This window comes from Eschrichtius robustus, chromosome 5 (genome assembly GCF_028021215.1).
Source record: "Eschrichtius robustus isolate mEscRob2 chromosome 5, mEscRob2.pri, whole genome shotgun sequence".
In the NCBI taxonomy this organism is placed as follows: domain Eukaryota; kingdom Metazoa; phylum Chordata; class Mammalia; order Artiodactyla; family Eschrichtiidae; genus Eschrichtius; species Eschrichtius robustus.
The window spans coordinates 57,361,927-57,389,197 of record NC_090828.1 but is presented as its reverse complement, the minus strand read 5'-3'; the positions used below and the strand labels follow the sequence as shown (position 1 = coordinate 57,389,197).

The following is a 27,271-nucleotide window of genomic DNA, read 5'->3' as shown; positions in this document are numbered from 1 at the left end:
ACATATTTTTAAGCATCATTCTCTCATTCTTCTCATTCTAGCCTTAACCCATTTGGTAATCATGAAGCAAACATATTCTTCTCCAGCCATTCCTTATATATTTATCGATTACATTAGTGTCTATTATCCCCAGACCACTTACTGAATATAATAATAACTCGTCAAGTTGTATATCACAGTTGTGTAATCCAAAAGATTAGTGGTCCTGTAAACTTTAAACTGCGCTATAGGAAGAATAGGATACTTGGGAATTGTTTACCTTAAAAAAAAGAGAAATGTTTATGTAGATTATGGAATTATAATTATTGAAACATTTTACATATTTAGTTGCTGTTTGGTTAGCTTACATAGTTTGAATCACAAAGAGGATTTTATTGTGTAGCACCTAAAAGATAACTTAAAAGAGAAATCTAAGACGTGACATTTGTTGGAGATGAGACTGTGAGCTTCTTGAGGACAGAAAGAAAAGGAAGAAGAGGGACTGCTTTTGCTGCGTTCTAAGCATGATGCTAGGCACTTGGTCATCTTGTTTTTTTTTAATTCAACTTGATATCATCTGGGCTTAATAACTATGTCTGATACATAGTATGTCATTCAGTACATTTTAATTTTGTTTAAGGCAGGGAAAGAAGGAAAAGATAGAAATGTGTTTGGACAATAATTTATTTGTATGAGTATGAGCTTTTTTAAGTTTCTTTCTTTTAGAAGATTTATATATTTTTACCAAGAATGTAAATTTTGTTTATTTTATTTACTTACCTTTATTTTATCTTTAGGCACTATAGTACTATAACTAGTGTATTTTCTTCCTTACGGTAATCTTTGAGAGGCAGAACTTCTTAGTTGGTTATATTTAATAAATATGGACTTTATACTGCCTTTTTGGCAGGGGGGATAAGGAAGTTGAAATTTAAGTTTAGCTTTCAAATACTAATGACACAGTGCCTAGCTTATAAAATGTACTCAGTAAATATTTGTTGAATGAAGCGTTTATAAGTGTGGTAGAAGCAATCTTGCTTGATAACTGATAGCACAAGTAAATTACTTGCTGTGTGTGAAATAGTGTCTTCAGTCTTTATACTTTTGAAAAGATAGCTTCAGGGCACAGTGAATATATATATATTTTTTAACATCTTTATTGGAGTATAATTGCTTTACAATCGTGTGTTAGTTTCTGCTGTATAACAAAGTGAATCAGCTATACATATACATATATCCCCATATCTCTTCCCTCTTGCGTCTCCCTCTCTCCCACCCTCCCTATCCCACCCCTCTAGGTGGTCACAAAGCACCGAGCTGATCTCCCTGTGCTATGCGGCTGCTTCCCACTAGCCATCCATTTTACATTTGGTACTGTATATATGTCAATGTTACTCTCTCACTTCGTCCCAGCTTACCCTTCCCCGTCCCTGTGTCCTCAAGTCCATTCTCTACGTCTGCATCTTTATTCCTGTCCTGCCCCTAGGTTCATCAGAACCATGCTTTTTTCCTTTTTTTTTTTTTTAGATTCCATATATATGTGTTAGCATACAGTATTTGTTTTTCTCTTTCTGACTTACTTCACCCTGTATGACAGACTCTAGGTCCATCCACCTCACTACAAATAACTCAATTTCGTTTCTTTTTATGGCTGAGTAATATTCCATTGTATATACGTGCCACATCTTCTTTATCCTTTCATCTGTCAGTGGACATTTAGGTTACTTCCATGTCCTGGCTATTGTAAATAGAGCTGCAATGAACATTGTGGTACATGACTCTTTTTGATTATGAGTTTCTCAGGCTGTATGCCCAGTAGTGGGATTGCTGGGTCATATGGTAGTTCTATTTTTAGTTAAGGAACCTCCATCCTGTTCTCCATAGTGGCTGTATCAATTTACATTCCCACCAACAGTGCAAGAGGGTTCCCTTTTCTCCACACCCTCTCCAGCATTTATGGTTTGTAGATTTTTTGGTGATGGCCATTCTGACTGGTGTGAGGTGATACCTCATTGTAGTTTTGATTTGCATTTCTCTGATGATTAGCAATGCTGAGCATCTTTTCATGTATTTGTTGGCAATCTGTATGCCTTCTTTGGAGAAACGTCTATTTAGGTCTTCTGCCCATTTTTGGATTGGGTTGTTTGTTTTTTTGGTATTGAGCTGCATGAGCTGCTTGCATATTTTGGAGATTAATCCTTTGTCAGTTGTTTCGTTTGCACATATTTTCTCCCATTCTGAGGGTTGTCTTTCCGTCTTGTTTATGGTTTCCTTTGCTGTGCAAAAGCTTTTAAGTTTCATTAGGTCCCATTTGTATTTTGGGTAGGAATAGACCAGTAGTTCTTAACTGAGGGAGGATTACTATCCCACAGAGGACATTTGACAGTGTTTAGACATTTTTGATTGTCACAACTGCTAGGGAGGCTGCTTTTGGCATCTACTGGGTAGACACCAGGGATGCTGTGAAACAGTGCACGAGACAGTCCCTCCACAGAAAGAATTATCCAGCCCCAAATGTAAATGGTGTCAATGTTGAGAAACCCTAGAATAGACGGTTTAACTAGTTTTCAGCACAAACCAAGATATCATTATATTACTGTTAAAAAAAATTAACATTTTAAATAATCTGGGGAAGGAAAGAAAAAAGAAATCTTAGTGTGTACCTTATCTAGTAATTCTGTTTTTATGGTTCTTATTAATTTGCTTTCTCACCGTGGCATCTCAAATCACAGTTGCAATTAAAACCAGAAAATAAGAACCTTTTAAAATGCAGAATTTTGCATAACCGTTTTAATTTTTTTTGTTATCCTACGTATGTCACTTAGATGATAAATTAACCAGCATATATTAAAAATTCTTGGTTTTCTTCAATATTCTTTGACTTGACAGCTGATAGTAGCCATGACTATAAATGTGACTTTTCCAGATATCTGATGTAAACTTTATGGAGTAATTTTCTTCTATATAGTGGACCAGTATCTGTTTAGAAGAATCAGTTAAATGTATAAAATTGACCAAAACAATGTGATGGGTATCCATAAACTGGATATTTTCTAGAAGATATCAGATATCAAGCATCAGATATTTTAGTAGTCTGCCAGTTAAGCCATCAGGAAATTTAAATTTTACTTACCACATAGAATTGGCATTTATTATATTCCTGGAACTAAGTGGTTAGATTTTTTATTTTTTTTGGTTAAAGGAACTTTTATGATTTCAGTTTAAAAGAAAATAAAATTTTTTTTTTCCCAGGGCTGTTATTTCCTCTTAGATTTGTTTTCCTTCTTTCATCCACAAAGTATTGGTATTACCTGAAGTGTTTGCCTAGTCATAAAATAATCTTGTATGTTGAATATTTTGAAGTATTAGAGTAGCGTGTTCCTCTGGTTCTCATGAGCAGTGTGTGTGTGTATAAATATATATATACACACACATATATATGGCAAGGTGCACATACACAGTATTACATACACAAACATGGGGGAGAGAAATCTTCCATTTCATAATATTACTTCCACTTTGAAGCTTGTAATGGTTGGTAAAAGAATTTTGATAACAATTCTCTGTTGCTATCCTCTCATCCCCTAAACCTAAATCAGCTGTCCAGTAGATATATAATGTATATAATGTTGCCCACATATGTAATTTAAAATTTTGTAGTAGCCCCACTAAAAGAAGGAAAAAGAAACAGGTGAAATTAATTTTAATAATATATTTTATTTAATATTATCAAATATTATCATTTTAACATGTAATCAGTACAAAATTTATTAACGTGATGTTTTTCGGTTTTTTTTTTATTAAGTTCAAAATCTGTTGTGTATTTCACGCTTACAGCACATCTCAATTTCTGCCAACCACATTTCAAGTACTCTGTATGTAGCTGGTGGCTCTTGTATTGGGCAGCACATGTCCAGAAATACTGTATGAGCAAATACATATGAACTTCAAAGTTTTCTGTGGAAAATGTTTCATTTGATTTTTCTTCAAGAAGTTTATATCTTTACTGATTCAGTATATGTTGTCTTTTATAGCAGATTCCACAATTGAAATGGGTGGTTGGTCTCTGTTCCACATACCTTAAACATTACTCTTTGTTTCAAGTTTCCTCATCTGTAAAATGGAGATATAATAGGAGCTATCCTACTGGGTGTCATGAAGACTGAATGTGTTAAAAAATATGTAAAATATATATAAAAATTAAAGCATTTAGAAAAGCACCTGGCATATTGTAAACATGCAATGAATAGTGGTTATTTCCTTCTTTCCTGATTCTTTGACAGAAATATACATAATCAGTGTCAGCAGCAGGAATGGAAGCTTGCAGACTTTGTAATGCCTAAAGTAATTACAATAAATGTTAGGTGTAAGAATTATTTTTGGACATATTTAAATCTGCATGAACATTAATAATTTTTATAATCATTGTTCCATTCCGTAACTAAAAGTTGTTAATATAGAGTGCTTGAATTCAAACAAACCATTATTTTAATAATACTAAATAAGGTTTGTTTTAAAATTGAGTATTTATTGAATGCCTTTATTGTCTAAGGCACTCTATTGAGAGCTTTCATGTGCGGTATCTCATTCAATCTTTACCGTAACCCTAGTGTAAGGCACTATTATTAAGCTCATTTTAAAGATGTGGAAACTGAAGCTCAGGAAAGCTCTGGCCAAGGTCATAGAGCCCACAAATTGCGGAGGTAAACAGACACCAACAGCATTGGTGGAGTGCCTACTATGTGCTCATCACTGTGCTGAACACTTAATTCTTATGAACTCATTTAATCCTTATAATAACTGTATGAGGTCAGTGCTTTTATAATCCCCATTCTGCAGATAATATTAATAAGAACAACAATAATAACTGTAGCTAAAATTTACACAGCACTTATTCCATGAGCCAGGTCTTGTTCTATGTACTTTAGGTATCATAGATAATGCTTACACACAGGCACCATATGAGGTAGGTAGCATTATTATTTCCATTTTGCAGATTAGGAAGTTGAGGCAGAGAGGTTAAGCAATTGGCCCAAACTTATATAATTAGTACTTGACAGAGCTGGAATGCAAATCCAGGGAGTCTGGGTATAGAGTCCACCCTTGTAACACTTTGCTGCATACCAGTCCAGTCCAGTGATACAGACCTTTGGAGTTTTATCCAAAAATAAGTAGACACTTAATTCAAAAATCATTTCTGACATTTCCTAGCAAATTATATCTTACTATTTATGGATTACATTAAGATGTGAGAGATAGATATGTTGCAGCTTTTGGATCTCTGAGATGTGATAAAGGTAGCATTACCTATGTTATGGGTTATTACGAAGTTCAAGTTAGGTAATAAATGGGAAATTCTTTTGAAAAAAGTGAAAGCAGAAGAACTACAAGATGATGTTGAATGCTGAATTAGTGCCTATTTTTGCTTCAAAGATTTATATACGTATTTTGTGAATGTCTTTATATAATAAAATGTTACTTCTAGTAAGTTTTAGAAAGGATTTTTGTTTATTATATATGAAGCCAATTTAAAAAGAAACCTGTTTTCCTTTTTTGTATGGCTTAATCTAAATATTGTAAAAGTTTAGTTATTGAATTTATTTTTTAGAGAGTGTCTCAAACTGATGATTATTAGAATGGTGAATGAAAAAGTAATCTTCCTTTTTACTTCTTCATTTTTTACTTCAAGTAAGAATAACATTTAAGCTCAGGTTAAAGGAAATAATATTCTTATTTTTTCCTATCCTTTGTGAATAAATACTTAATCTCTAAAAATGAAGGGGAACACAACAGAAAAAAACTGTATTCTTTCTGTTGAATATGTTGTTTTTTTTTCTTCAGGTTTTGTGGTTTTTATTAACACAGGCTGTTATTAAAAAAAAAAACTTTTGTTTTGCTTTTTTAAAATTATATCTAGTCATATAACCCCAAAGAATTATTTACTATTGGTACAAAAGGAAATAAACTGGGAGAGCGAAGTCCTATTTTAACAGTAGGAAAATATAGTTTAAGCTATTCCATTGAGAGCCTGCCTCTCTATATGCTCCCCCAACTTTAATCATTAAAAATGTCAGCATTTTTATAGGCCCCTTTAATACTGGGCCATGAACACTAACATGTCAGATCTGCTGATAAGCAGTTAGCTGACCCTTGCTTTTTCCTTTTCACAATTGATGCTTTTTAGGTGGACATATTAATATGAAGTTAAATGATAACATCATAATGTAGTGATTGGGGAAGAGCAGGAAAGAGGAGTATCTCTCCTTCGGGACTGCAGGTCAATTGTTGCATTGGAGAAAGAACTGTGAATATGAAATTACAGCTGTTGTAAACTTGTTGTGTCATTCAGATGGTCACAGTGGACAACTTACCTATAGAATTTTAGAGGAAATGATTTTGAATTTTCAGTTTGGTTTAATACATTTTCTACTTTAAACAGCTTGTTTATGGTTGTATGTAGTTTCTAAGTGTCAGTTTAAACCTGATATAAATACAATAGGTGGGAATGCACCGATGCATTTATTTTAATAGAGAATTAATAGAATACTATTTTATGTAAAACATTTTAAAATTGATATAACTTTCTTAAAGTTTTATAAAGTGTAAAATTTTAGTTTTTTAAAGTATGTTTATCCCTTCCACTTTGATCATTTTCTGCAAAATGAGGCTTCTGTGTTCACTTTCAGGATTAGGAGAAGGAAAGCTAAGGGATAGGGAGAATTTAGTGGATCCTTTTCAGTGTTCTAAAATGAGCAAAATAGAGGCCGCAGATGTTTCCTTGATATCACTGAATTTAAATTCTTCAGATTGAATGTGTTACATTACATTACCTTTTTTATATCAGAAGTATTATAAAGCGTTTTGGTGATATATGCATATAACACCTGGAATGATTTAAATGTATAAAATGTGACCTTTAGGAAAGATGACTGTGAACTTAAAGTGCAAATAGAATTTAGTAGATTAAAAAAATTCTCAGTATTAATATTAATCCCTCAACACATAAATGGTATGGTGTATATAAAACATTTAAATTAATCTTACAGATTTGTGAAAATGAAGTATATTCAAAATAGAATTAGGTGGCTGTTAGAGTTGTCATTTTTAGTAATTAGTGAAATAATGTAAAATGGTTATACAGGGTAATGGTTTGCTAATATAAATATCTATTTAACTTAGCAGAAATTTACATTTCTGTAGTTCTGAGAGATTGCAAGTTAGAGTATCAACCGTATACTTTTCTGTTTAAAAAGTAAACAGCAAGCAGGATTTTAAAATTTGTTGCTGTTAAACAGAACAATAGAGACATAGCAGTAAGATGAAAAAAATGACAAGTCTATTTTTTAAACAGAAAAAATGCTAGAATTCTTCATGATTAGATATACAGTATCAACATAATCGATCTAGCAGCATTATATTTGACCTGAAAATGCACTTAAATTTGAGACCATACACTACCCCGTGTGAGCGAAACATCTTTCATATAGTTCTAAGATGAAATTACCCTTGAATGAATAGCATCTTCATTTATCTTCAAACCTCTTCTGTGCTTTTAGTGAATCTACTCTTTCAACATTCTACAACAAGAATTACATTATACCATTATACCAGAGTATTTCTGCAGTGTGAAATAGATTGGTTTGGAAAATGAACCTGGCTTTGATATAAATTACATTACCAGGTACAAAGGAATTTGTTATTTTGTTTAAAATAGTCACAAATATAATTAAGGTCTTAATTTATGTTAAACTACAAATATGGCTATTACTTTAACTGGATTAGGAACGTAATCTGTCACTTCAAGAATGATACCTAACACTTTTCATTTGTAACCTTAGATACATTATTTCAATTACAGGGTCTGCAGCTGTTTGATATAAAAAATGAATTATTTTGTAGATAGGTTTGTTTGTGGTTTTTAATTTTAAAACATGTCTCTTCAGTAAGGTGGAAAATAATCCTTCAGTTGTTGTCACAGATTTTCCTTTGTGTTTGGGTAAAACAAGATATGAATTAAAATTCAGAACCATTTTTATTTTGTGCCCTGAAAATGGCATTGCGTGCTTTAGAATAGTCCTTAGTGAGTTCTTACCTAAAATATTTCAAATTTAATTATGAAATGAATAGAAGCTTTGTCCTAAAGAAGAAAACCTGAGGCCTGCTGTCTAAGGATAACTGGTAATGGTTGGACTGAAAATGGATTTTTTTCTACTTAGAATTCGGATAATTTTGTTAATGTTAAATTTACATGCGTTTAGAAACTATGTTTATAATCCCTTAAATTCCACAGTGTTAATCAATTTAAAGCACCCAATCTTTTAAAAGGTTATTGAGGACAATTCTTTAAAATTTTGAGTTCTTTTAATATTTTTATTGGCAAGCAATGTTGATTTTATTGCTTAAGTGCAATTAAAGAGTATTGTTATGTATTTAACTTATAAGACAAATGTTCGTTTTATTTTTGGAATAAAGAAAAGAAGTTAATTGGTGTTGCTCATTGGTAAATGATTCAATATCGAGTTACCATTATGTTATTAAAATGAAATGAATACATTTTATATTGCCATCTACTATTTAATTTATCCTAAGAATTTTAAATTTAGTGGGTTTTTTTGTTGTTATTGTTATTTTTCTCAGTTGGGAATATTTAATCTGTAAATCACAAAACTTTACAACATTCATTATAGGAACTCAGAAAAAAAGTAGTTTCCTGTCATTACTCCCAAATTGTTCATTGAGTGCCAACTCTGTGACTGGTACTGTATTGGGTTCTTGGGTTACAAGAATTATTCTTTCTGTGTCTTTGACTATTTCATAACTCTTTTACTTAATTTTGACCCTACGATTTACTTTTATTTATATTTAATTCTAACAGGGAAAACTTATATCTTTTCCTATTCTGGTTAGCTTTTTTGTTGCTTTCTTTCTGCACTTGATGTTTTTCTACAGCTGTCAGATATTGATATATCTAAACTTGAGTCATATATTCCAAGAGTGGTATTCAGGTGAGAGTTGTGTTAATTAGGAAGGTCCTATTCTCTGATGTGATGTTTCGTATGTGCTCCCAATAGCATTTCATGTTTTTGGTAACAAATTTGCTCTATTTAGAGCTTTTTATGCATATTGAATTGTGGTTTCTGATGATTTCTGCATAGCTAATTTTTTAAGAAGTTGAATTCCTGTTGTTTTTCTAAACAACCTCTGAATTTAACAGGAGTTATGTTGATCTTCTTAATGCAATGAGCTTTGGTAACATAAAATAACAAAATGCTAATCTTTGTTGTAGCTTACTCTTTTTCTATGAACTTAGGTATGTTTGTATTTATTATTATGAATATCTGTGTCTTATTCATTAAGCAAACGTTTATTGAGAACCTGTGGTGTGCTGAGGATAAAGCAGTGAACAAGATAGGCGTGGTCATCATGTACTAATGGAACTTATGTTCTGGAGGGGGAGGCCTTTTATCAGTTTCATCAGTGTGTATGACTTTGAAAAATTATTTGTAAAGTAAAAGTTTATGTCAATATCAGAATGTCTTCAGTTGTTTTTGCCTTGTTGAGAAGATTTTATATTGTATAAGCTTTTGGTTATGTTCCCTTATTCTTTTAATATCTACTTAGAGATTTCTGTCTTAGTGCACAATTTTTCTATTTTGATTATAAATAAATATAACTAAGTTACAGTATATAATTATTATTTGCCCTTTTCTCTTAAAGAGGTTTAATAGGTAATAAAATAAGTGAACTTTTCTTTTGCAATCACCAAGGTTAAATAGTCTTTCTTCTTTTGCAGATAGATCTATGAGTATTTATTATTACTAATATTATTACTACAAATTTTACTAATAATACCTTATATTTATTGAAATACTATGTGCCAGACAGTATGTAAAATGTTTTACATACAACACTTCAGTTAATCTGCCTAATAAGGTGTCTTCATTTTAGAAATGGGAGCGCTTACAAGGTAAAGGAACTTTCTCAGATTAACACAGTCATCACCGAGATTCCACCCAGAGCTGTCTCACTGCTCTATTAATCTTTTTTGTTCTATATTGGCTTTTAAGACTGATGCAGGGGATTCCCATTTTTCAGAAGACACTATAGTCTCCCACTTAAACAGTTTGCTTCTTAAATCTCTACTCTGTTAGGATCCATTAGGTTCTGCTAGGGCACTTAACCAGTGACAAATAAGGAGTGAGAGTGTGCTAATAGTAGCCCAGTCATAAGAGTGGTATGGCTTATGAGTCAGCAACAGAAAGTCAGATTACTCTAAATGATGGTAAGGACAGCATCTCAATGAGGCAGCAGCCTCCGTGTGCAAAGGCAGTGACCAGGGTGGGCCTGTTGTTGGCTGGCTGTGTTTCCATTCAACCAGGGTTGAGCCCTTTACACCATTTCATGAACTGAATATTTTTAATTACCTTTTTGGTTGTTGTTAACATAATGCAATTAAAACAAAGGATATTTGATATTTTAAGGTTTTTAAGGTTGTAGATTCTGTTTCCTTACTTCTGTCAGGGACCATCATAATGATTGTTTTCTGTAAAAGAAATTGATGACTTTTTGGCTTAAATTTAATTTCACTGATTTCCCCCTAGATTCTTTCTGGAATATTATTAATATATTTCTTTGGGAATAAAGACTTGAAGAAACTAGTTATGTATACTATTTGAGAGGTTTTGTTTGATTTGCTCATTAATGTTATTCTGCTTACCTACTTATATTAGTTGTGAGACTTGCATGCTTATTTTAAATTTTCTGACAACTGGGCCATAGTTGCTGAGATTTTAAAGGACTCCGGCTGACAGTGGCTCCTTCATGTGTTACTTCTCAGTAAATTTTCAGAAGATAATACTGTTTTTATCAGATGGTTTCTTAGCTTCTTAAAGCTTCTTGTTTAACCAGGTGTTAAATTGACTTTTCAGTTTTTAAGTTTGGTGGGCTATAGATGCAGAAAAGATCAAAGATTAAAAACTGTCCTTGATTGTGTTTTTGTTCTGCATAATATCTGTAGCTCTACCCATTTCTTAACACCTTGATATTACCATACTTGCAGGAAAGTGTTGACAAAGATGATACTGATTTGTAGGTATTTCTGTCACCTTTGTTCATAAAAGAGATGGGGTGGCCTTTGAGATTGGGCTCCTTGATGTTTCATTAGAATCTGTTTATCTGGTTTCAAAGCATATAACTGTGCCATTTGCAACTCCAGGCCTTTGAAAAGAGAGCAGAGTTTTCTGCTAGTCATTGCCTGTCAGAAGTCTAACAGAGAAGTGATAGTTAGAGAAGACCATCTAAATGCCCCTGAATCCTCCTCCTCCCACCAAAACCTGCTCGTCCCACAGTTTTTCCTATTTTGGTAAATGGCAATTCCATCTTTCTAATTGTTTATGTGAGAAACTTTGAGTCATCTTTGGAGTCCTCTCTTTTATTGCTATGTCCACATCCAGTTACCAGCAAATCTTTTTGGCCCTACCTTGAAAACATAGCCAGAATCTGACTTCTTACCACCTCCAGCTCTCCTATCCTGGCCTGGGCCGCCATCATTTCTTGCCTGGATTAGTGCAAAATTTTCCTAACTAGTTCTTGTGTTTCCACCCTTCTACTCTTTACAATCTAATCTCTGTATAGTGGTTTGTAGTCCTTTAAAATGTCGGTCAGAGTCCAGCAATCCTCAGCTCAACCTCCTGTAATGATTGTTCGTCTCACTCAAATTAAAAGCCAAAATCCTTACAATTATCTAGATGTCCTACATGATCTCCTGGTTGTCTCTCTGAGCTCGTCTCTTACCACTCACTTCCTTAGTCTGCATCGTCACACAGGTCTTGTTGCTGTTCCTCAAACACTCCAGTTGAAGCATAGAACTGCTTTGAACTTGGACGGCTCTTCTCCTAGAAACCTACATGGCTTGCTCCCTAACTTTCTTCAGGTTTATGCTCAAATGTTATGTTACCGGTGAACCCTTACCTGACCATCCTACGTATAATAGCAATACCCTGACACTGCTTTGTATTTCTAAGTAGCAGGAATCACAGTGGATCTATTCTGGTTTATTTGCTTATCATCTGTCTCCATTAGAATGTAAACTCCATGAGGTCTGGGACCACTCTATTCCCAGTGCCAAGAACAGTTTCTGATATATAGCACGTGCTCAATAATATTTATTGAGTGAGTGAATGAGTGAATAATTGCTTTCCATTCATTCTTCTAGATATTCAAAATTATATCCTCCTACCAAGTTAGTTCACAGGAAGCTATGCAACGGACCAAATAAATTAGCTTTTTGCAGGCCTTATTAAGCTATGGTTTTAGTGATTTGCTCCAGGCCTTTAGAAGAAAAATAACACAAAAAGGAATTCTGCATTTGGTGTATACTGTCTTATGTCATTCAGTAGCCCAGATGAGAAATGTCTTTGGAATTTAGTGTGAGAAGTTCAGTTGAGGGGCAACCCCATTCTTTTTTGAAGGCTACAAATAGTCCATTAATAGATTCACCACAGTTTATTGAACCAGTCTCTTATTGATGGATATTAGGCTATTGTTATAATTATTACTTTGCTACTATAAATAGGGCTTAGGTGTGACTATCCTTACATATATCTTATATAATCTTATGTAAGTATGCCCATATGATATATTTCTAGCAATACAATTACTGGGTCAAAGGCTATGTATATTTAGAATTTTGGTAGATGTTACCAAAGTGCCCTTTAAAAAGATTACATTGATTTATACCCCGACCAGTGGTTGAGTATAAATTTTGTTTTGAATTTTGACAAAAGCAGCCTTTTTTCCCCCCCTGTGTTTTTATTATCAGAAGTTTCTGTTGTTTCATTTAGAAAAATTCATATATGACTAGAACTAGGTGTACTGAGTTTTGGATTCTCTACTCTTTATTTTGTGGTTTATGTATTGTTCAGATTTTTGTGTGTTTGTTCATTTATTCATTGAGCTGATAATTATTATCTGCCAGTTATGTACCAGGCACATAACTGGGAATTACAGCAGTAAAAGCTAGTTTTAGAAGACAGAGGGTTCTGAAATGAGAAGGAAGAGGAATCAGAAGCCTTGCCACCGTGTTACTGAAGGATTGCTGTTACAGGATCCCTGTCTATATTCCTGACATTCTTTTTTTTTTAAATTTATTTTATTGAAGTATAGTTGATTGACAATGTGTTAATTTCTACTATACAGCAAAGTGATTCAGTTATACATATATATACATTCTTTTTCATACTCTTTTCCATTATGGTCCATCACAGGATACCGAATGTAGTTCCCTGTGCTCTACAGTAGGACCTTGTTGTTTATGCGTCCTGTATATAGTAGTTTGTGTCTGCTAACCCCACACTCCCGGTTCATTCATCCCTCCCGCTGCTGCCACCCCCCACCCCACCCGGCCCCGGCAATCACAAGACATTCTTTTATCTGCAACATGTGTTAGGTTTTCCCCAAACATTAAAGATGCTAGTTTTATGATCTAATAAAAGGAGTGGCACTGTTATCTAAAATAACAACTTTTGAACATAGGATTTAAAGTATTTGTAAGGGTCGAATTGATTGGTAACAGATTGTTCTTATTTCTTTAGACTCCTGGCCTTAGTTTCAATTATATGTAAATGAAATATATTTTATTTCTCAAAACTAGTTTTTACAAAATATTTGAGCTGTAGTTCCCAGAAGATATGATTCAGAAGTAATTACTGAAGAAATAGAATTTAGAATCTTCATGGATTATCATAGGTGTTACCTTCTGGGACTGTTTCTAGAATTTCTCTGATTTAAAAGTTCTCAAAGTATGCTATTTCTAAAGAATTTAGAGTTAAGAAAAATATGTAATCTTTTTATATTTTTCGCTTTTTTATAATAGCAATTGGTAATATTATATATCCTTTTTAGCTTGGAATTAGGAATTTTAGAGTTGCTGCTCATGTTAACGGACATTTGAGTTCCTTTATTTGATTATATGGACGAAGTTGCTAGGAGCATTCTTGTATGTTAGTGACTATGTGCCTCGTTTCTTTTTGGTGTATTTCTGGGAGGGGAATTGTCGGCTGACAGAGTAGGCATCTGCTTAATAGGCAATATTACCAAACAGTTCAAAGTGGTTGGCTCGTTTACCACTCCCACCATCAATGTATGGGAGTCTTATCACACACAGAAAACAGTCGACTGTCCCACCCTTACCTCACCCCAAATCCTGATACCCAGAAACAACCACTTTCTGTTCTTTCAGCTGTATTTTTTTCGCCTGGGTATTTACCTCTATATTTCGAAGTAAGATGCTTGTGTTGCCGTTTCATTTTTTAATTTAAATATATCTATTGAATTCCACTACGAAATTTACCATTTGCAGCTCTCTTCCCCTTCTCCTTCCCCATCTTCCCAATAGTTCTTTAACTTTTGTTAAATTAATATTCAGTGTTTATATTATAATTAGAATGTAAATATTGACCCCAGCTGAGTGGCTTAGTGTACAATGAACATATTCTTTCTATATGATTTTTTTTCCATTGAGTAAATAATTGCTTTATTTAATTCATTTGGGTAGTTTTCTCTCCTAAACTCTTTGACTGAACTGTAAAACTCCCCCTCACAATGGTCAAACATGTCAGGTCCTTTATTTATTTATTTATTTCTTGAAACTATTACCTTTGAAAGCCCTGTTCCTTCTACTTTAATTGGGACGGTTTCTTTCTTGGTTGGCGTCACAGTTGGTTGTTATGACTGCTATTCATCATCATTCAGGGAATTCTTCTTGCCTTCCTTTTATGTTGGATTCCCTAATTTTCTGCATCCCGTGTTCTTTTTTTCTTGGTTTATTATTTTTATTTTAGGCTTTTAAAAAAGACCTTGCTTGTGTTATTTTTTTTTAAATTCTATCTTCACACCTGATTGATTCCTTGGCCACATGTAGAATTTTAGGTTGGCAAGATTTTTCGTTAGAATTTTGAAAGCCTTTTGTCATCCTTTAGCTTTTGGAGCTTCTTTTGAGACATTCAGTGTCATCTCAGTCCTTTTTATGCTTTGCTTCTTTTCATTTTCCTTTTTTCCCTTTTTCTTTCTTTCTTTTTTTCCTTTCTTTCCCTTTTTCTCTCCTTTCTTCCCTCCCTCCCTCCTTTCCTTTCTTCCTATATGCCTTGAATAGATTCCTTGACCTCCCTGTACTTCTGTTTTCTCATCTTAAAATAGGGATTTTTTTTTTTGTACCTACCTCATAGAGTTAAGCTCTTATACAAGTACCTGGCACATAGTAAGTGCTCAATGAATATTAACCATTATAATTTTTCTTTGAAGTTGCTGTCTGCATTTTCTATTTCCTCTCAACTACTTTTTTTTGTAGTTTGTTTTGGCTCTGTATGTTTGAGGCTTTCCTCAAATATCTATTGATCTCTGCTAACAATTTATATTTAAGAGTGAGGCACTAAAAAGCTGATGGGGCATTGAGGGACTTTTTGACATGCGGGCTTCACTATAGACTGATTGCACAGTGGCCATTTTTTGGCCACTGTCCCTACCCCTCACTAAAATCATCAGTATTGGTAGGTGTTTTCTATGGAGAGGTACTCTGGAGGACTTAATGTGGCTGCCAGTGTTTGGGAGCTGAGAGGGAGGGGGTGCTGTGGCTCTCTACAGTGTACATACTTTCCCTTAACCTTCCTTCCAGTGTGACCCTCTACCCGGGGCCCTCTGCCGTGCGTGGGTCCTGAGTCAGGAGCTTCTCTGGTTGGGTTTCTCCAGAGAATGAACCCCTGTCTCCTGCCAGATTGGGGGCGGGCTAGTTGTCTGATGCTTTTACAGACTTTCATCCAATTCTCCTATTTTTAGTCCTTTACCTCACCTCTGCCTTCTGTGGTACTTGGTGCCTCCAGTTTTGGAATCTTCCCAGTTTCTGTGATGCAAATGTATTGATTTTCTCCTCTGCATGCCCTTAGGATTCAGCTTCCTCTGCCCTGCTAAGTCTGCTTTTTAGCTTATAAAAATGGGTTGACATCTCTGGTCTGCTTTGGTCTCCTCTTCCATTCTTTGTGTTTTTCTGGGTTTACACATTTTCTGTTTCTTCAGTGTTATTTCATTGGATTTTTTGAAAGGTTGCAGAGATAAATGTGTAAGTTCAATCCTTCATGTTTAACTGGTTCTCGATGATCTAGTATTACTTTTTTCCTTTGAATTTTTTTGTGGAAATAAAAAAATATACAGACATACCCTTCAATGAGTTTTTTTGACGCTATGAACTTAATTAATTCACTCAATATGTTGAAACTACATGAAGCTAATTAAATTTCTGGGTCTTAGACGTTAGGTACTTGGTATTATGTTCTGTGTGCATGTGTGTGTGTGTGTGTTTAAAAAAGTCCTACCATGTCATATGTTTAGGTACTCAGTAAATTTATATTCAAAGAATATATTTATTGGCTGTGCTTTAATTTATTCATTCTAAAGTTCTTAATTTTCACATTTTAATAAACTTACCTGACCCATTTTGTCAATTGGGGTTGCTCAGCAAATGAGTAAACCCTATATTAGTTCTTTCTGAAAATTGAAAATATTATGGTGTTTAATGTCTCACAGTCATCACTGTAATACTGTGCAGGTTGTTTTTATAATATTTAGCCTGATCTCTTTCAGATGATGTCAGCCTGTTGTGCTAAGGTATCTTTTATGCACTGATTACCATTGCTATTGCAATAGACCCACACTGTCCAGTAGAACTTTCTGTGATGATGGAAATGTTCTGTTATTTGTACTGGCCAATAAATATGGTAGCCACTAGCCACATGTGGCTGTTGAGCCTGTGAAATGGCTAGGGTGACTGGGGAACTGAATTAAAAATTTTATTCAACTTTAATCAATTTAAATTTAAGTTAAATAGCCACAGGTGACTAGTGGCTACCATACTAGATAGCACAGTTATAAATCATTGTTCTCATAGGGTGTGCTAAATTTTTTATTTAAATTATCTTATGTTGTCAATCACTTGAATTAGTTTGGAATAATGTATCCAACAGAGGAATAGGAGTTGGCTGAATTTTCCTAACTTTCCTTATTATAATTAGAACTACGTTTTTCTTTGGATTTACATAAAAGTATGCAGATTGCTATTCAGAATTGAAAATAAAATGTGTTTTAGGTTGGTGTATCATACCTGTTTTAATTAGAGTATTTGAGGTGCTGATAAGAGATTGAAAATGCAAGTGAAAGGTGAAAGTACTATTTTGGAGCCTCAGAGATTTTTCTCCTATGCTACAAGAGAAAGGAGAAATACTGCTGAATCAAAGTCTGTTTTGGATTTGGAATTTTTATATTCTTGAAGACAGTAATGGTAATGTTTTGGTTTGCATTTTTAATGTTTGGATGAAAATACTGTGTTTGTGACATCAGACTTCTTTGTGATTAATTCAGATTAATTCAGAAAATTTCTTTTGAATCAGGGATGAAGAATAATTGCAGTAAATGCTATAAAATTAATCTTTGGCTAAGTAGAATTGTGCCATCAATTGAGGTCTGTGGTAAGTTGAATGTTGTTAAATTGTTTAAAATTAAGCCAGTTATTTTTTAATAAAGAAGTAAAAAATTCACAGGACTGGAAACACGGCTTTGATTGTAGAACGTTACAATTTTGCTTAATCTCTTTTAGTGAAACACAGCTTTTTGAAACAATGATTAGTACAGTTACCAATATTCATGGAGGTTAGCAAAATATACCATATTTACTATTTTATATAGTACTATGATTGTTAACTAACAACTGAGTATTATTCTGACCTTTGAGAAGATGCATTAGCAGTTCTTTCAAATTCTTTTTGTTCTTCTGAAGGCCTAAACCCCCTCTTAGTCCTACATTGTCGGCAGACAGTTTTTTCTCCCATTTCACAGAATATGAGCACTCCCTCATTTTCTTGACCTTCTCACTTATCAGCTTGCAATCATCATCGCTGATGCTGACCACCCCTTGCAAGTACAGTGGAAAAAGTGTCCTGCTTCCTGAAAAAAACAGATGCTTCCACCTGTGCTCTTATTTCATTCCTTTTTATCTTCTCATGGATCTTGTATGTCAGTTATTCTGCCTGGTTCTTGTCATTTCAGCCTATTTCCTATATATGTTTTAATGAGCTCAACCTTTTTCCATCATTGGGTACAGATACATATATAATAGAAGGGAGTTGACCCTTCTTAATTCCCTTCTTCTTCCTTCTCAGTCTTCTTGAAAGGTCTCTTTATACTTATTCTAATTCTTCCCTTCTTAGCAATCCGTGTTTTAACAAGCCTTCCACATGACTTTGATGGTACACTGAAGCTGGAGAACCACTACCTGGAGTCCATACTTGTGGGCCAACCAAGAAGCTCACTATTATTGTTATAAATTGGGAGCATAGGTTATAGTATTTAGAGGACTGTTAGTTATACTTACATAGACATAGAGGAGTCAACTTTTGTTTGGGTGAGGTGCTGTTTAAACCTAGAAACAGTAATTGTTGGTAAATTGGTTAGGATTAGGTTTGGCTGTGAGTTATGGAAAACCCAAAATAGCAGTGGCTTAAAAAGATAGAAGTTTATTTCTTTTCTTTCTTTCTTTTTTTTTTTTTTAATATAAGTAATCCAGGTTTGGGACTGAATGATTATCAAAAACTTAGGCTTCTTGCCTCTTCTTGTTGCTCTACCATCTTCAACACTCAGCTTCTACTGTGATTCAGTTTGGCTACAGTGGCTGTAAGTCATCTTTTTCACATTCTAGTCAGCAAGAAGGAAAAAGAGGAGAGGTCATATCTCTTCTTTTTAAAGAAACTTCCCGAGCAGTTGCCCAGAACTTTGAGTCCCGTTGGCCAGAATTTAGACATTGGTCACACCCAGTTGGAAGGAAGCTTTGGAAATAAAGTTCTCATTTAAGGCAGTCATGTGTGAAGATATAATTAATGATTTTAAAAAATTGTTGTATAAAATTATATGGTTTGCATTTACCATAAATAATTTACCAGTTCCCTATTGTTAGACAATTAAGTCACTTATAAAATTTTTGTTGCTATAAACAAAGTAAAAATAAACAATTCTATATCTTTAAAAAGTGAGTTAATAAGCATGAAAGCTACACATTAGGATGTTGAGTATTACTGGAGAGAACTTTGAAGTAGTAAAAATAACGTTTTGAGAGTTTTCCCCTAAGACAGGAAAGATAAGGAATCTGTAAAGAGGAGTGGAAGTTAGTAATAGCTTATAAAGTTTGGACTTTAGTCATCTGTTAAAGAAAATTAAATAAATATACAGTATTGCTGACTTACATAAACTAATGCAGTAAAATAAGTGGATAATTTACATTTGTGTGTATAAATGCTTTAAGTTTTATACATTTACTGGTGTCTAAGTCATATTGATTTTGAGTATTGAAATGACATTTTATTTTTGTTTTAGAGTACAAATCTTTCACTTTAAGTTGATTCATTCTTTTTCTTTTCCTGAGCTATTACTTAAGTTTAGAAAAGAAATAAATAAAAAGTTGTGTTCGAATATGCATATACTTTCACTAGACTTACTGTAGACTTCTCTTGGTTGACAGGCCTTTTTGCAGATGTGTAATCTGCCTGTCAAAGTGGTTTGCAGGGCAAATGCAGAATATATGTCTCCATCTGGTAAGTGTTTTTTAGTTTTGTTTTTCTTCTCTGTTAATATTCTGCATTGATAAAATTGCAGTGATAGTCCAGTTTGTACCTAGATTTTCTAAATGCCTATATTTTTTGTTTACCCTTTGAAGAATTTTCCTGTTATCTATAAAGTAACAGTTGCAAACTTGACAGTCTTGGGGTGACATGTCTGCTCATTTCAACTCTGTGGTCAGAGATGATTACTGGAAAGTTAGGGGAATTGTTTCAAATAGTAAATGTTAAGAAAATACATAATCTCAGATTTCCCCTAGTCTTATTTACATAAGACTGTTCCTTCTTCAGAAAACAAATTTTAATATGTGAATCCATTTATTATTAAATACACTTCTCTAAATTGTATTCTCCCATTATGCCGATGGAAGAAGAGAGATTGTGGAATAATTAAATTAACATGTCATAGATCTGAATGTCTTTGGTTTCTGATTCTTTTTGTTTCATTTTACGTTTTTAAGGTACTTTTTCTTATTATTAAGGTTTTAGCCTTTCTGCTATTTTTTGTAATCAGTATTGCCTTTTCTGTGTATCATGTATTAGTAGATTAAGGTACAGTTTTAAATAAATATGATTCAGGTAATTTTTAATATAAAAATATAGTGCCACCAAATCTGATAAATAAATAGAATTGGTATGGGTTATTATAATTATGGTTTTGCTGGAGCAATAATAACACATAGGACCACTGCTTTATGAATAAATTCGTTGAATATAACTGATTGATACAAGTGTGTTACGTTGCTTTTTAGGGAGACATTTATCGATCTCTTTATTGTGGTGATAATTTAGGAATGACTTGGATTGTTAGGAATGACATTTTTTTCATCATAAACTCTTAAGGGTGGTAATAATTGTCAACAGCTGTGAAGACACCCTCTCTATACACACTGAAAATTCTATATGAATACCTCTACATTTATAGGTTTATGAATATACATTTCAAAAACATTTCAATAAATGCATTTTTAGACTTATAAACATAGACATCTTTTAGATTCTTGAAGGCTATTAATTGAATTATTTTGTTTTAAATTTATACATAGGTTTTATAAACTTTATTGAATTCTGGTGAAATGAATTATATTGGGTTCTGTCCATCTTTTTCCTCTGTGTAGTCATACAAAGAGTGTAGATATACATATAAAAAGGTTAGTAAACTAATACTAAAGTTAATATCTTTGACAAATCAAGGAGAAGCCATATAGCTTATCCACCTATTTCCTAAAATGACTGTACTATATGTAGTCTTACCTAGGTAGCTATCCATCTTTATAGATTCTAGGAAAGACAAACATAAATAGTGTAGAGACTACAATACATGCATATATACATATATGCATAGGAGAAGTCTCCTATAGGTAGATGAAAATGGCACTTTCTATTAAGGTATTTAAATTTCATCATGTCTCTAGAATTTCTTTCATCATATGATTTGGGTGACCATGGGAATGTGTTATATTTAATTTGCTTGTTTGATCTGGTTGTTGGTAGATTTTTAAAGCAGAGAACATCATGGAATAGTCAGAATACCACTTGGCTAAGAGTTAGGAAATTTTTAGTCTAACCCTTCTGTGACTTTGTCACATGTTAACAGTTTTCTTGGGAAATTTCACTTCTCTTCTTTGAGCCTCAGTGGCTTCATCTGTAATATGAGGTGTTTGGATTAGATGACATCCAAGGTCCTTTCTATTTCTAATATTCTCTGAATAAATAAACTTGCTTGGCAACATCTTCTTGCTTTCTTTAAATATAATAGTTCCAAAAATGATTATTCTGCCTAAAATGAGAAGCAGGGCCTTCGGTTTTTTTTTTTTTAATGACCTTTGATTGGTGCCAGAGAATAACTGTCTCACTCTGCCTGTGCCTGATCACCTCCAATAATAAGGATATAACACTGGCTCCACTTTAAGTCAGGCTAGTGACAGAAGACATTATTTACTTCTAATTTGTTGCCTTGATTTTTTAAAAAAAATTAATTAATTAATTTAGTTTTTGGCTGCTTTGGGTCTTCGTTGCTGTGCATGGGCTTTCTCTAGTTGTGGCGAGCAGGGGCTACTCTTCATTGCGGTGCGCGGGCTTCTCTTGTTGCGGAGCATGGGCTGTAGGTGCCTGGGCCTCAGTAGTTGTGGCATGCGGGCTCAGTATTTGTGGTTCGCGGGCTCTAGAGCGCAGCCTCAGTAGTTGTGGCATGCGGGCTCAGTATTTGTGGTTCGCAGGCTCTAGAGCGCAGCCTCAGTAGTTGTGGCATGCGGGCTTAGTTGCTCCATGGTATGTGAGATCTTCCTGGACCAGGGCTCAAACCCGTGTCCCCTGCATTGGCAGGTGGATCCTTGTCCACTGCGCCACCAGGTAAGTCCCTTGTTGCCTTGATTTTTATGTATTTCTTTGTATTTAGACATATATGAGTACTCAACTGACTACCCACACTGCTTCCCTGCTTCAGAATTTACAATGCTCAAAGTATTTTTAAGAAAAGAAATAAAATACAGGCATACCTTGAGATACTGTGGGGTTTGGTTCCAGACCGCCACAGTAAAGCGAATATTGCAATAAAGTGAGTCACATGGATTTTTTTGGTTTCCCGATGCATGTAAAAGTTATGTTTACACTATACTGTAGTTTGTTAAGTGTGAAATAACATTGTGGCTAAAAAAACACTATACATATCTCCATTAGAAATATTTTATTGCTAAAAAATGCTAACCATCGTCTGAGCCTTCAGTGAGTCAAAACCTTTTTGCTGGCGGAGGGTCTTACCTCCATATTGATGGCTGCTGGCTGATCAGGGTGGTGGTTGCTGAAGGTTGGGGTGGCTCTGGCCATTTCTTATTGTTTCTTTCATTGATTGATTGATTGATTGATTACTTGCTGCGTTGGATCTTCGTTGTTGTGCGCGGGCCCCCTCCAGTTGAGGTCAGCGGGGGCCACTCTTCGTTGTGGTGTGTGGGCTTCTCATTGCAGTGGCTTCCCTTGTTGCGGAACACGGGCTCTAGGTGCGTGGGCTTCAGTAGTTGTGGCACATGGCATCAGTAGTTGTGGCTCGCGGGCTGTAGAGTGCAGGCTCAGTAGCTGTGGCGCACGGGCTCAGTTGCTCCGCAGTACGTGGGATCTTCCCGGACCAGGGCTCGAACCCGTGTCCCCTGCACTGGCAGGCGGATTCTCAACCACTGTGCCACCAGGGAAGTCCCTGGCCATTTCTTAAAATAAGACAGCGTTGAAGTTTGCCTCTTCGATTGACTCTTCCTTTCACAAACGATTTCTCTGTAGCATGCAATGCTGTTTGATAGCATTTTACCCACAGTAGAACGTCTTTCAGAATTGGAGTCAATCCTCTCAAACCCTGGTGCTGTTTTATAAACTAAGTTTATGTAATATTCTAAATTCTTTGTTGTCATTTCAACAGTCTTCACAGCATCTTCACTAAGAGTAGATTTTATTTCAAGAAACCACTTTCTTTGCTCATCCATAAGAAGCAACTCCTCATCCTTTAAAGTTTTATATTTATAACAAATATAATAATATTGAAAATGTTTGAAGTATTGTGAAAATTACCAAAATGTGATACAGAGACATAAAGTCAGCAAATGCTGTTGGAAAAATGACACCAATACACTTACTTAATTTGGGGTTGCCACGTACCTTCAGTCTGTAAAAACACGCAATATCTGCAAAGCCCAATAAAGCAAAGTACAATAAGACAAGGTATGCCAGTATAAACTCTGTCTTCTAAGAACTCCAAACTGGATAATGAAAATGAGAAATATACTTTGATCTCAAAATGTACCACCCCAAAATACTCTTCAGTCTAGACATTCATTCACAAATAGTTTTCATTCTCTGGTCATATTATCTCAGAGGACCTGCACTATTTCTAGCAGTATAGTAGTTACAAAGATATTATCCCAAGTTAAAAAAGAGTTTGATCTAATTCTTAACAGATAAGAATTTTTTTTCTCTTTTGCAAGATTTATAAAGCGGTAGAAAAAAGGAATGCAGAATTCAGTGTTTTTATATTGGTAAATGGAAATGTCTTCTAAATACCTCTGTTGAGTTGTATTCCAAAAGGCCTGCCTTTCCTTTGTAATGTTGTCCTGTGGACGCAGATGAAGCTTTTGTTGGTGCTGTGCACCTCATCCATTACCCTCAGGCTGTCTAAGCCAGAGAGGAGTGAATCTGTTGAAAAGGACCACGAAGACGCCTGCTGTTAGTGTGAACTCTATTTGAACTAGGTCTGACAAAGTTTCATCCTCTAGCATTTGAGGTAGACTTTATTGCTATTTGGAGATCGTCATCTCTGATAATTTCATCTACTATTAGTATTTAAAAAATGAAATATTACTTTTTTAATGTGGCATTTATTTAGGGAAACCAGTTTTTGTAAGCATACTAATTCTTTTTTCCCCACATGTGTTGGGAACATACTTTGTATTATAATTCATAAGCTAGCATACCTTCAAAGATTGTTATTGCCTTAATTCCTGATATTTTTGAGTCAGATACATTTATTAATGCACCATTATGTGCTTAAACAATTGATCTGAATGGGTACCTGAGATTTGAAAGTAGTAGGTGTAAAAAAAAAAAAAAAAAATGAGCTTCATAAATGTAGTTTAAATATAGATTGATTCATTGTACTCTGAAGAGAAGGCCCAGTTAAATTTTTTCAGATCTATCAGTGGTCATGAACCAATGACTAGGCTTGGGTCATATCATTTGAATAATTAGTATTTACTGCTATATAGTGACTTATTAGTGTTAGCTCTGAAAAGGGAATATTGTGATCTGTTATTACATATAAGAACTCTAGAAATGAATCTCCTTGTTTTTTTTCTTTTGTTTTAAAATTAGTAATTAATGTTTTAAATTTTTTAAAATTTAACATACGTATTTAGCTATAATTTTCAAAAGTCATAGTGTTAGGAAACTGTGTATTAATAAAACATGTCCCAGTTTTGTGTTGATTTCCTTTTTAGCACAAACTTTAATTTATGGAGAGTGTTTTCACATTTTTTTTCCCCCTCAACAGGTAAAGTACCTTTTATTCACGTAGGAAATCAAGTAGTATCGGAACTTGGTCCAATAGTCCAATTCGTTAAAGCCAAGGTAATAAAAAAGATATTAAATACATTTGATCACAGTTACTTTTAAATAAGTCATTCATCATTCTTTAGGGTGTTGTAACATTTATGTTGATTTTAACCTAGTTTTACAAAATGCTGATATAAACTACCAGAGAAATATTTCTAAAGAGTAAGTTTTTTTTCCCCATAATGTAAGTCAATGGCAAAAGAGGCCATTTGATCTTTACGAAGTGATAGATAATTTTCTAACTCATGCTTATGAGAATTTTGGTCACAAATGAAAACTCTTCACTGTTGTAAAATATCAGGTTAACCTTTGAGAAGGGAGTTACAGAATATGTTTAAAAGTTGAATGTATCAATACTAATTCACCCGTTTGAATTATTATTCAGTTTAGATTTTAATAGTTATCAAAGAACAACCTCCATTAACATTTTGGGGAACATGCTTCCAGAATTTTTTTGCATATGTAGAAAAATGCAGGTCATACTATTATGTATTATTTTGCAACCTGCCTTTTAAAATCACCAATGTGTTTGGAAATTCTTCCATTTAATGACTATAGATATATGTTATCCTTTTAAATTGTTGTATAATCTTCTATCGTATGGATGTATTATAATTTATTAAGTCTTTATTGACGGACACTGAAGTTGTTGCCAATTTTCTGCTGTTATTGAGTGCTAATATAAATATTCTTGTACATACACCTTTGTACACTTGTTAAATTATCTCCTTAGGATAAATTCCTAAGAGTGATAATACAGTGTTATAGGGTATGCATTTTTAAAATCTTACAACTAAAGCTTATACTATTTTATGCATCCACTCATTACTATACCGTATTAGAATTTAAAAATTAGTGTCTATTTCCCTATCCTTTACTAATAACATTTAAAAAAATCTTTGACCACTTTATAAGTAACACATGTCAATCTTTGGAATTTATTTTATTACTAAAAAGGTTAGTCTCTTAAAAAAAACAAGGTTTACTGACCATCATTGTTTTCTTCTTTTGTGAAATAATAATGTAATTTTGTCTCTTGAAAGATACATTTTTATAATGACAAGTAAATACTTATTAATATTTTGTAGTGATAGCAAAGTATTAATTATTTTTTCACATAAAATAATTATGTTTTGGGGGCATTTTGGAAATTAATCCATTGGACATTTGCAGTAAAACATTGATGTTACTTGGTAGTAAGATAACTGAAAGTTTTTGTGCATTTAATATGATGCTCTTTTAAAGTTTTTTAAATTCCCTTTAGGGCCATTCTCTTAGTGATGGGCTGGATGAAGTCCAAAAAGCAGAAATGAAAGCCTACATGGAATTAGTCAACAATATGCTGTTGACTGCAGAGGTATAATAGAAGATAATAGGCCTTGAAAATAAGCTTTTTCTCTCATAAAAGATCATCTTTCTTATGGGTTATGTTAAAGTTACTGAAAAATAGGAAAACAGTCAAGCAAATTCTAGGGCTAGTGTGGTTACCCAAATTATTTGATCATTATCTTTGAACAAGTTGCCTGATATTATCATTTCTAGTTTTTCTGTTTGCGAACAGGAGTGACTCTTGCCCACTCATTATTTTATTTTGGTCTTGTGAAATTCACTTAAATGGTATCTGTAAAATACTTTAATGGCATTTAGAGATGTATTCTATGAATAAGAAATATTTTTATAGGTACCACCATTAAGTTTAATAATTCTATGTAGCAACATTAGCCAAGAAAAAACAAAAACAACCCTCACATATGTGACTTTTATGATGTTGGCTTATAAAAAATTACCCTGGCAAGGAATAACTTCCTTTATCCATTTTCTCTTTGATACTCTAAAGTTTTGGTGACTGTTTTTTTTTTTTCCTAGTTGTATCTTCAGTGGTGTGATGAAGCTACTGTAGGGGAGGTGAGTGGTTCTGCAGCATTTATCTTAATTAAAATTTAATGAAAAAACACTTTTGCTCAGAATCATAAGTCCCTGCTCATAAATGAAACATTGTGGTTTATACCATTAGTGATATAGTTTTTCACTTTAATTTTGCTTGCACATACATTTTAGGGAAGCTGTGTGTCATTGTTTGATATAACTGGTTGCAGAGTATGTGAAAGTTTATATATTTTTAAAGGGAATGGTTCAAAATTTTAATTTTTAGATTGCAAGCTATGTTTTGTTTTGTTTTATTTGTTCAGATTGCTCTGTTTGTGGTCTCTGGAAATATATTTCCCTTAGAATTTTATTTGTGAAAACAGGCTGTGTCTTTAGAATCATGTTTTTAACATAATCTTTTTGCTTTAGATCACTCATGCTAGGTATGGATCTCCTTACCCTTGGCCTCTGAATCATATTTTGGCCTATCAGAAACAGTGGGAGGTCAAACGTAAGATGAAAGCTATTGGATGGGGTAACAAGACTCTGGACCAGGTCAGTTCAGATTGAAGTTGATAAAACCCTCAACTTTAATACATAAAGAAAAAAGATTTTTAATTGATAGTCCTTTAAAAAAAATCCCAGGGGACTTCCTGGCTGTCCAATGGTTAAGACTCTGTGCT

General features: G+C 33.7%; 1 protein-coding gene across 2 annotated transcripts in view; it reads left to right on the top strand.

Moving 5' to 3' along the window:
- The window catches only part of MTX2 (metaxin 2), a 60,299-nt gene that overhangs the window by 23,560 nt on the left and 9,468 nt on the right, over positions 1–27,271 (top strand). Inside the window, exons 4-8 of one of the 2 annotated variants that reach the window (XM_068543895.1) lie at positions 19,535–19,607; positions 24,661–24,737; positions 25,987–26,079; positions 26,589–26,627; positions 27,018–27,143. In XM_068543895.1, the coding sequence (XP_068399996.1) occupies positions 19,535–19,607; positions 24,661–24,737; positions 25,987–26,079; positions 26,589–26,627; positions 27,018–27,143 (408 nt within the window). The remainder of the gene's footprint in view (positions 1–19,534; positions 19,608–24,660; positions 24,738–25,986; positions 26,080–26,588; positions 26,628–27,017; positions 27,144–27,271) is intronic. The other variant, XM_068543896.1, reaches the window with a different exon arrangement.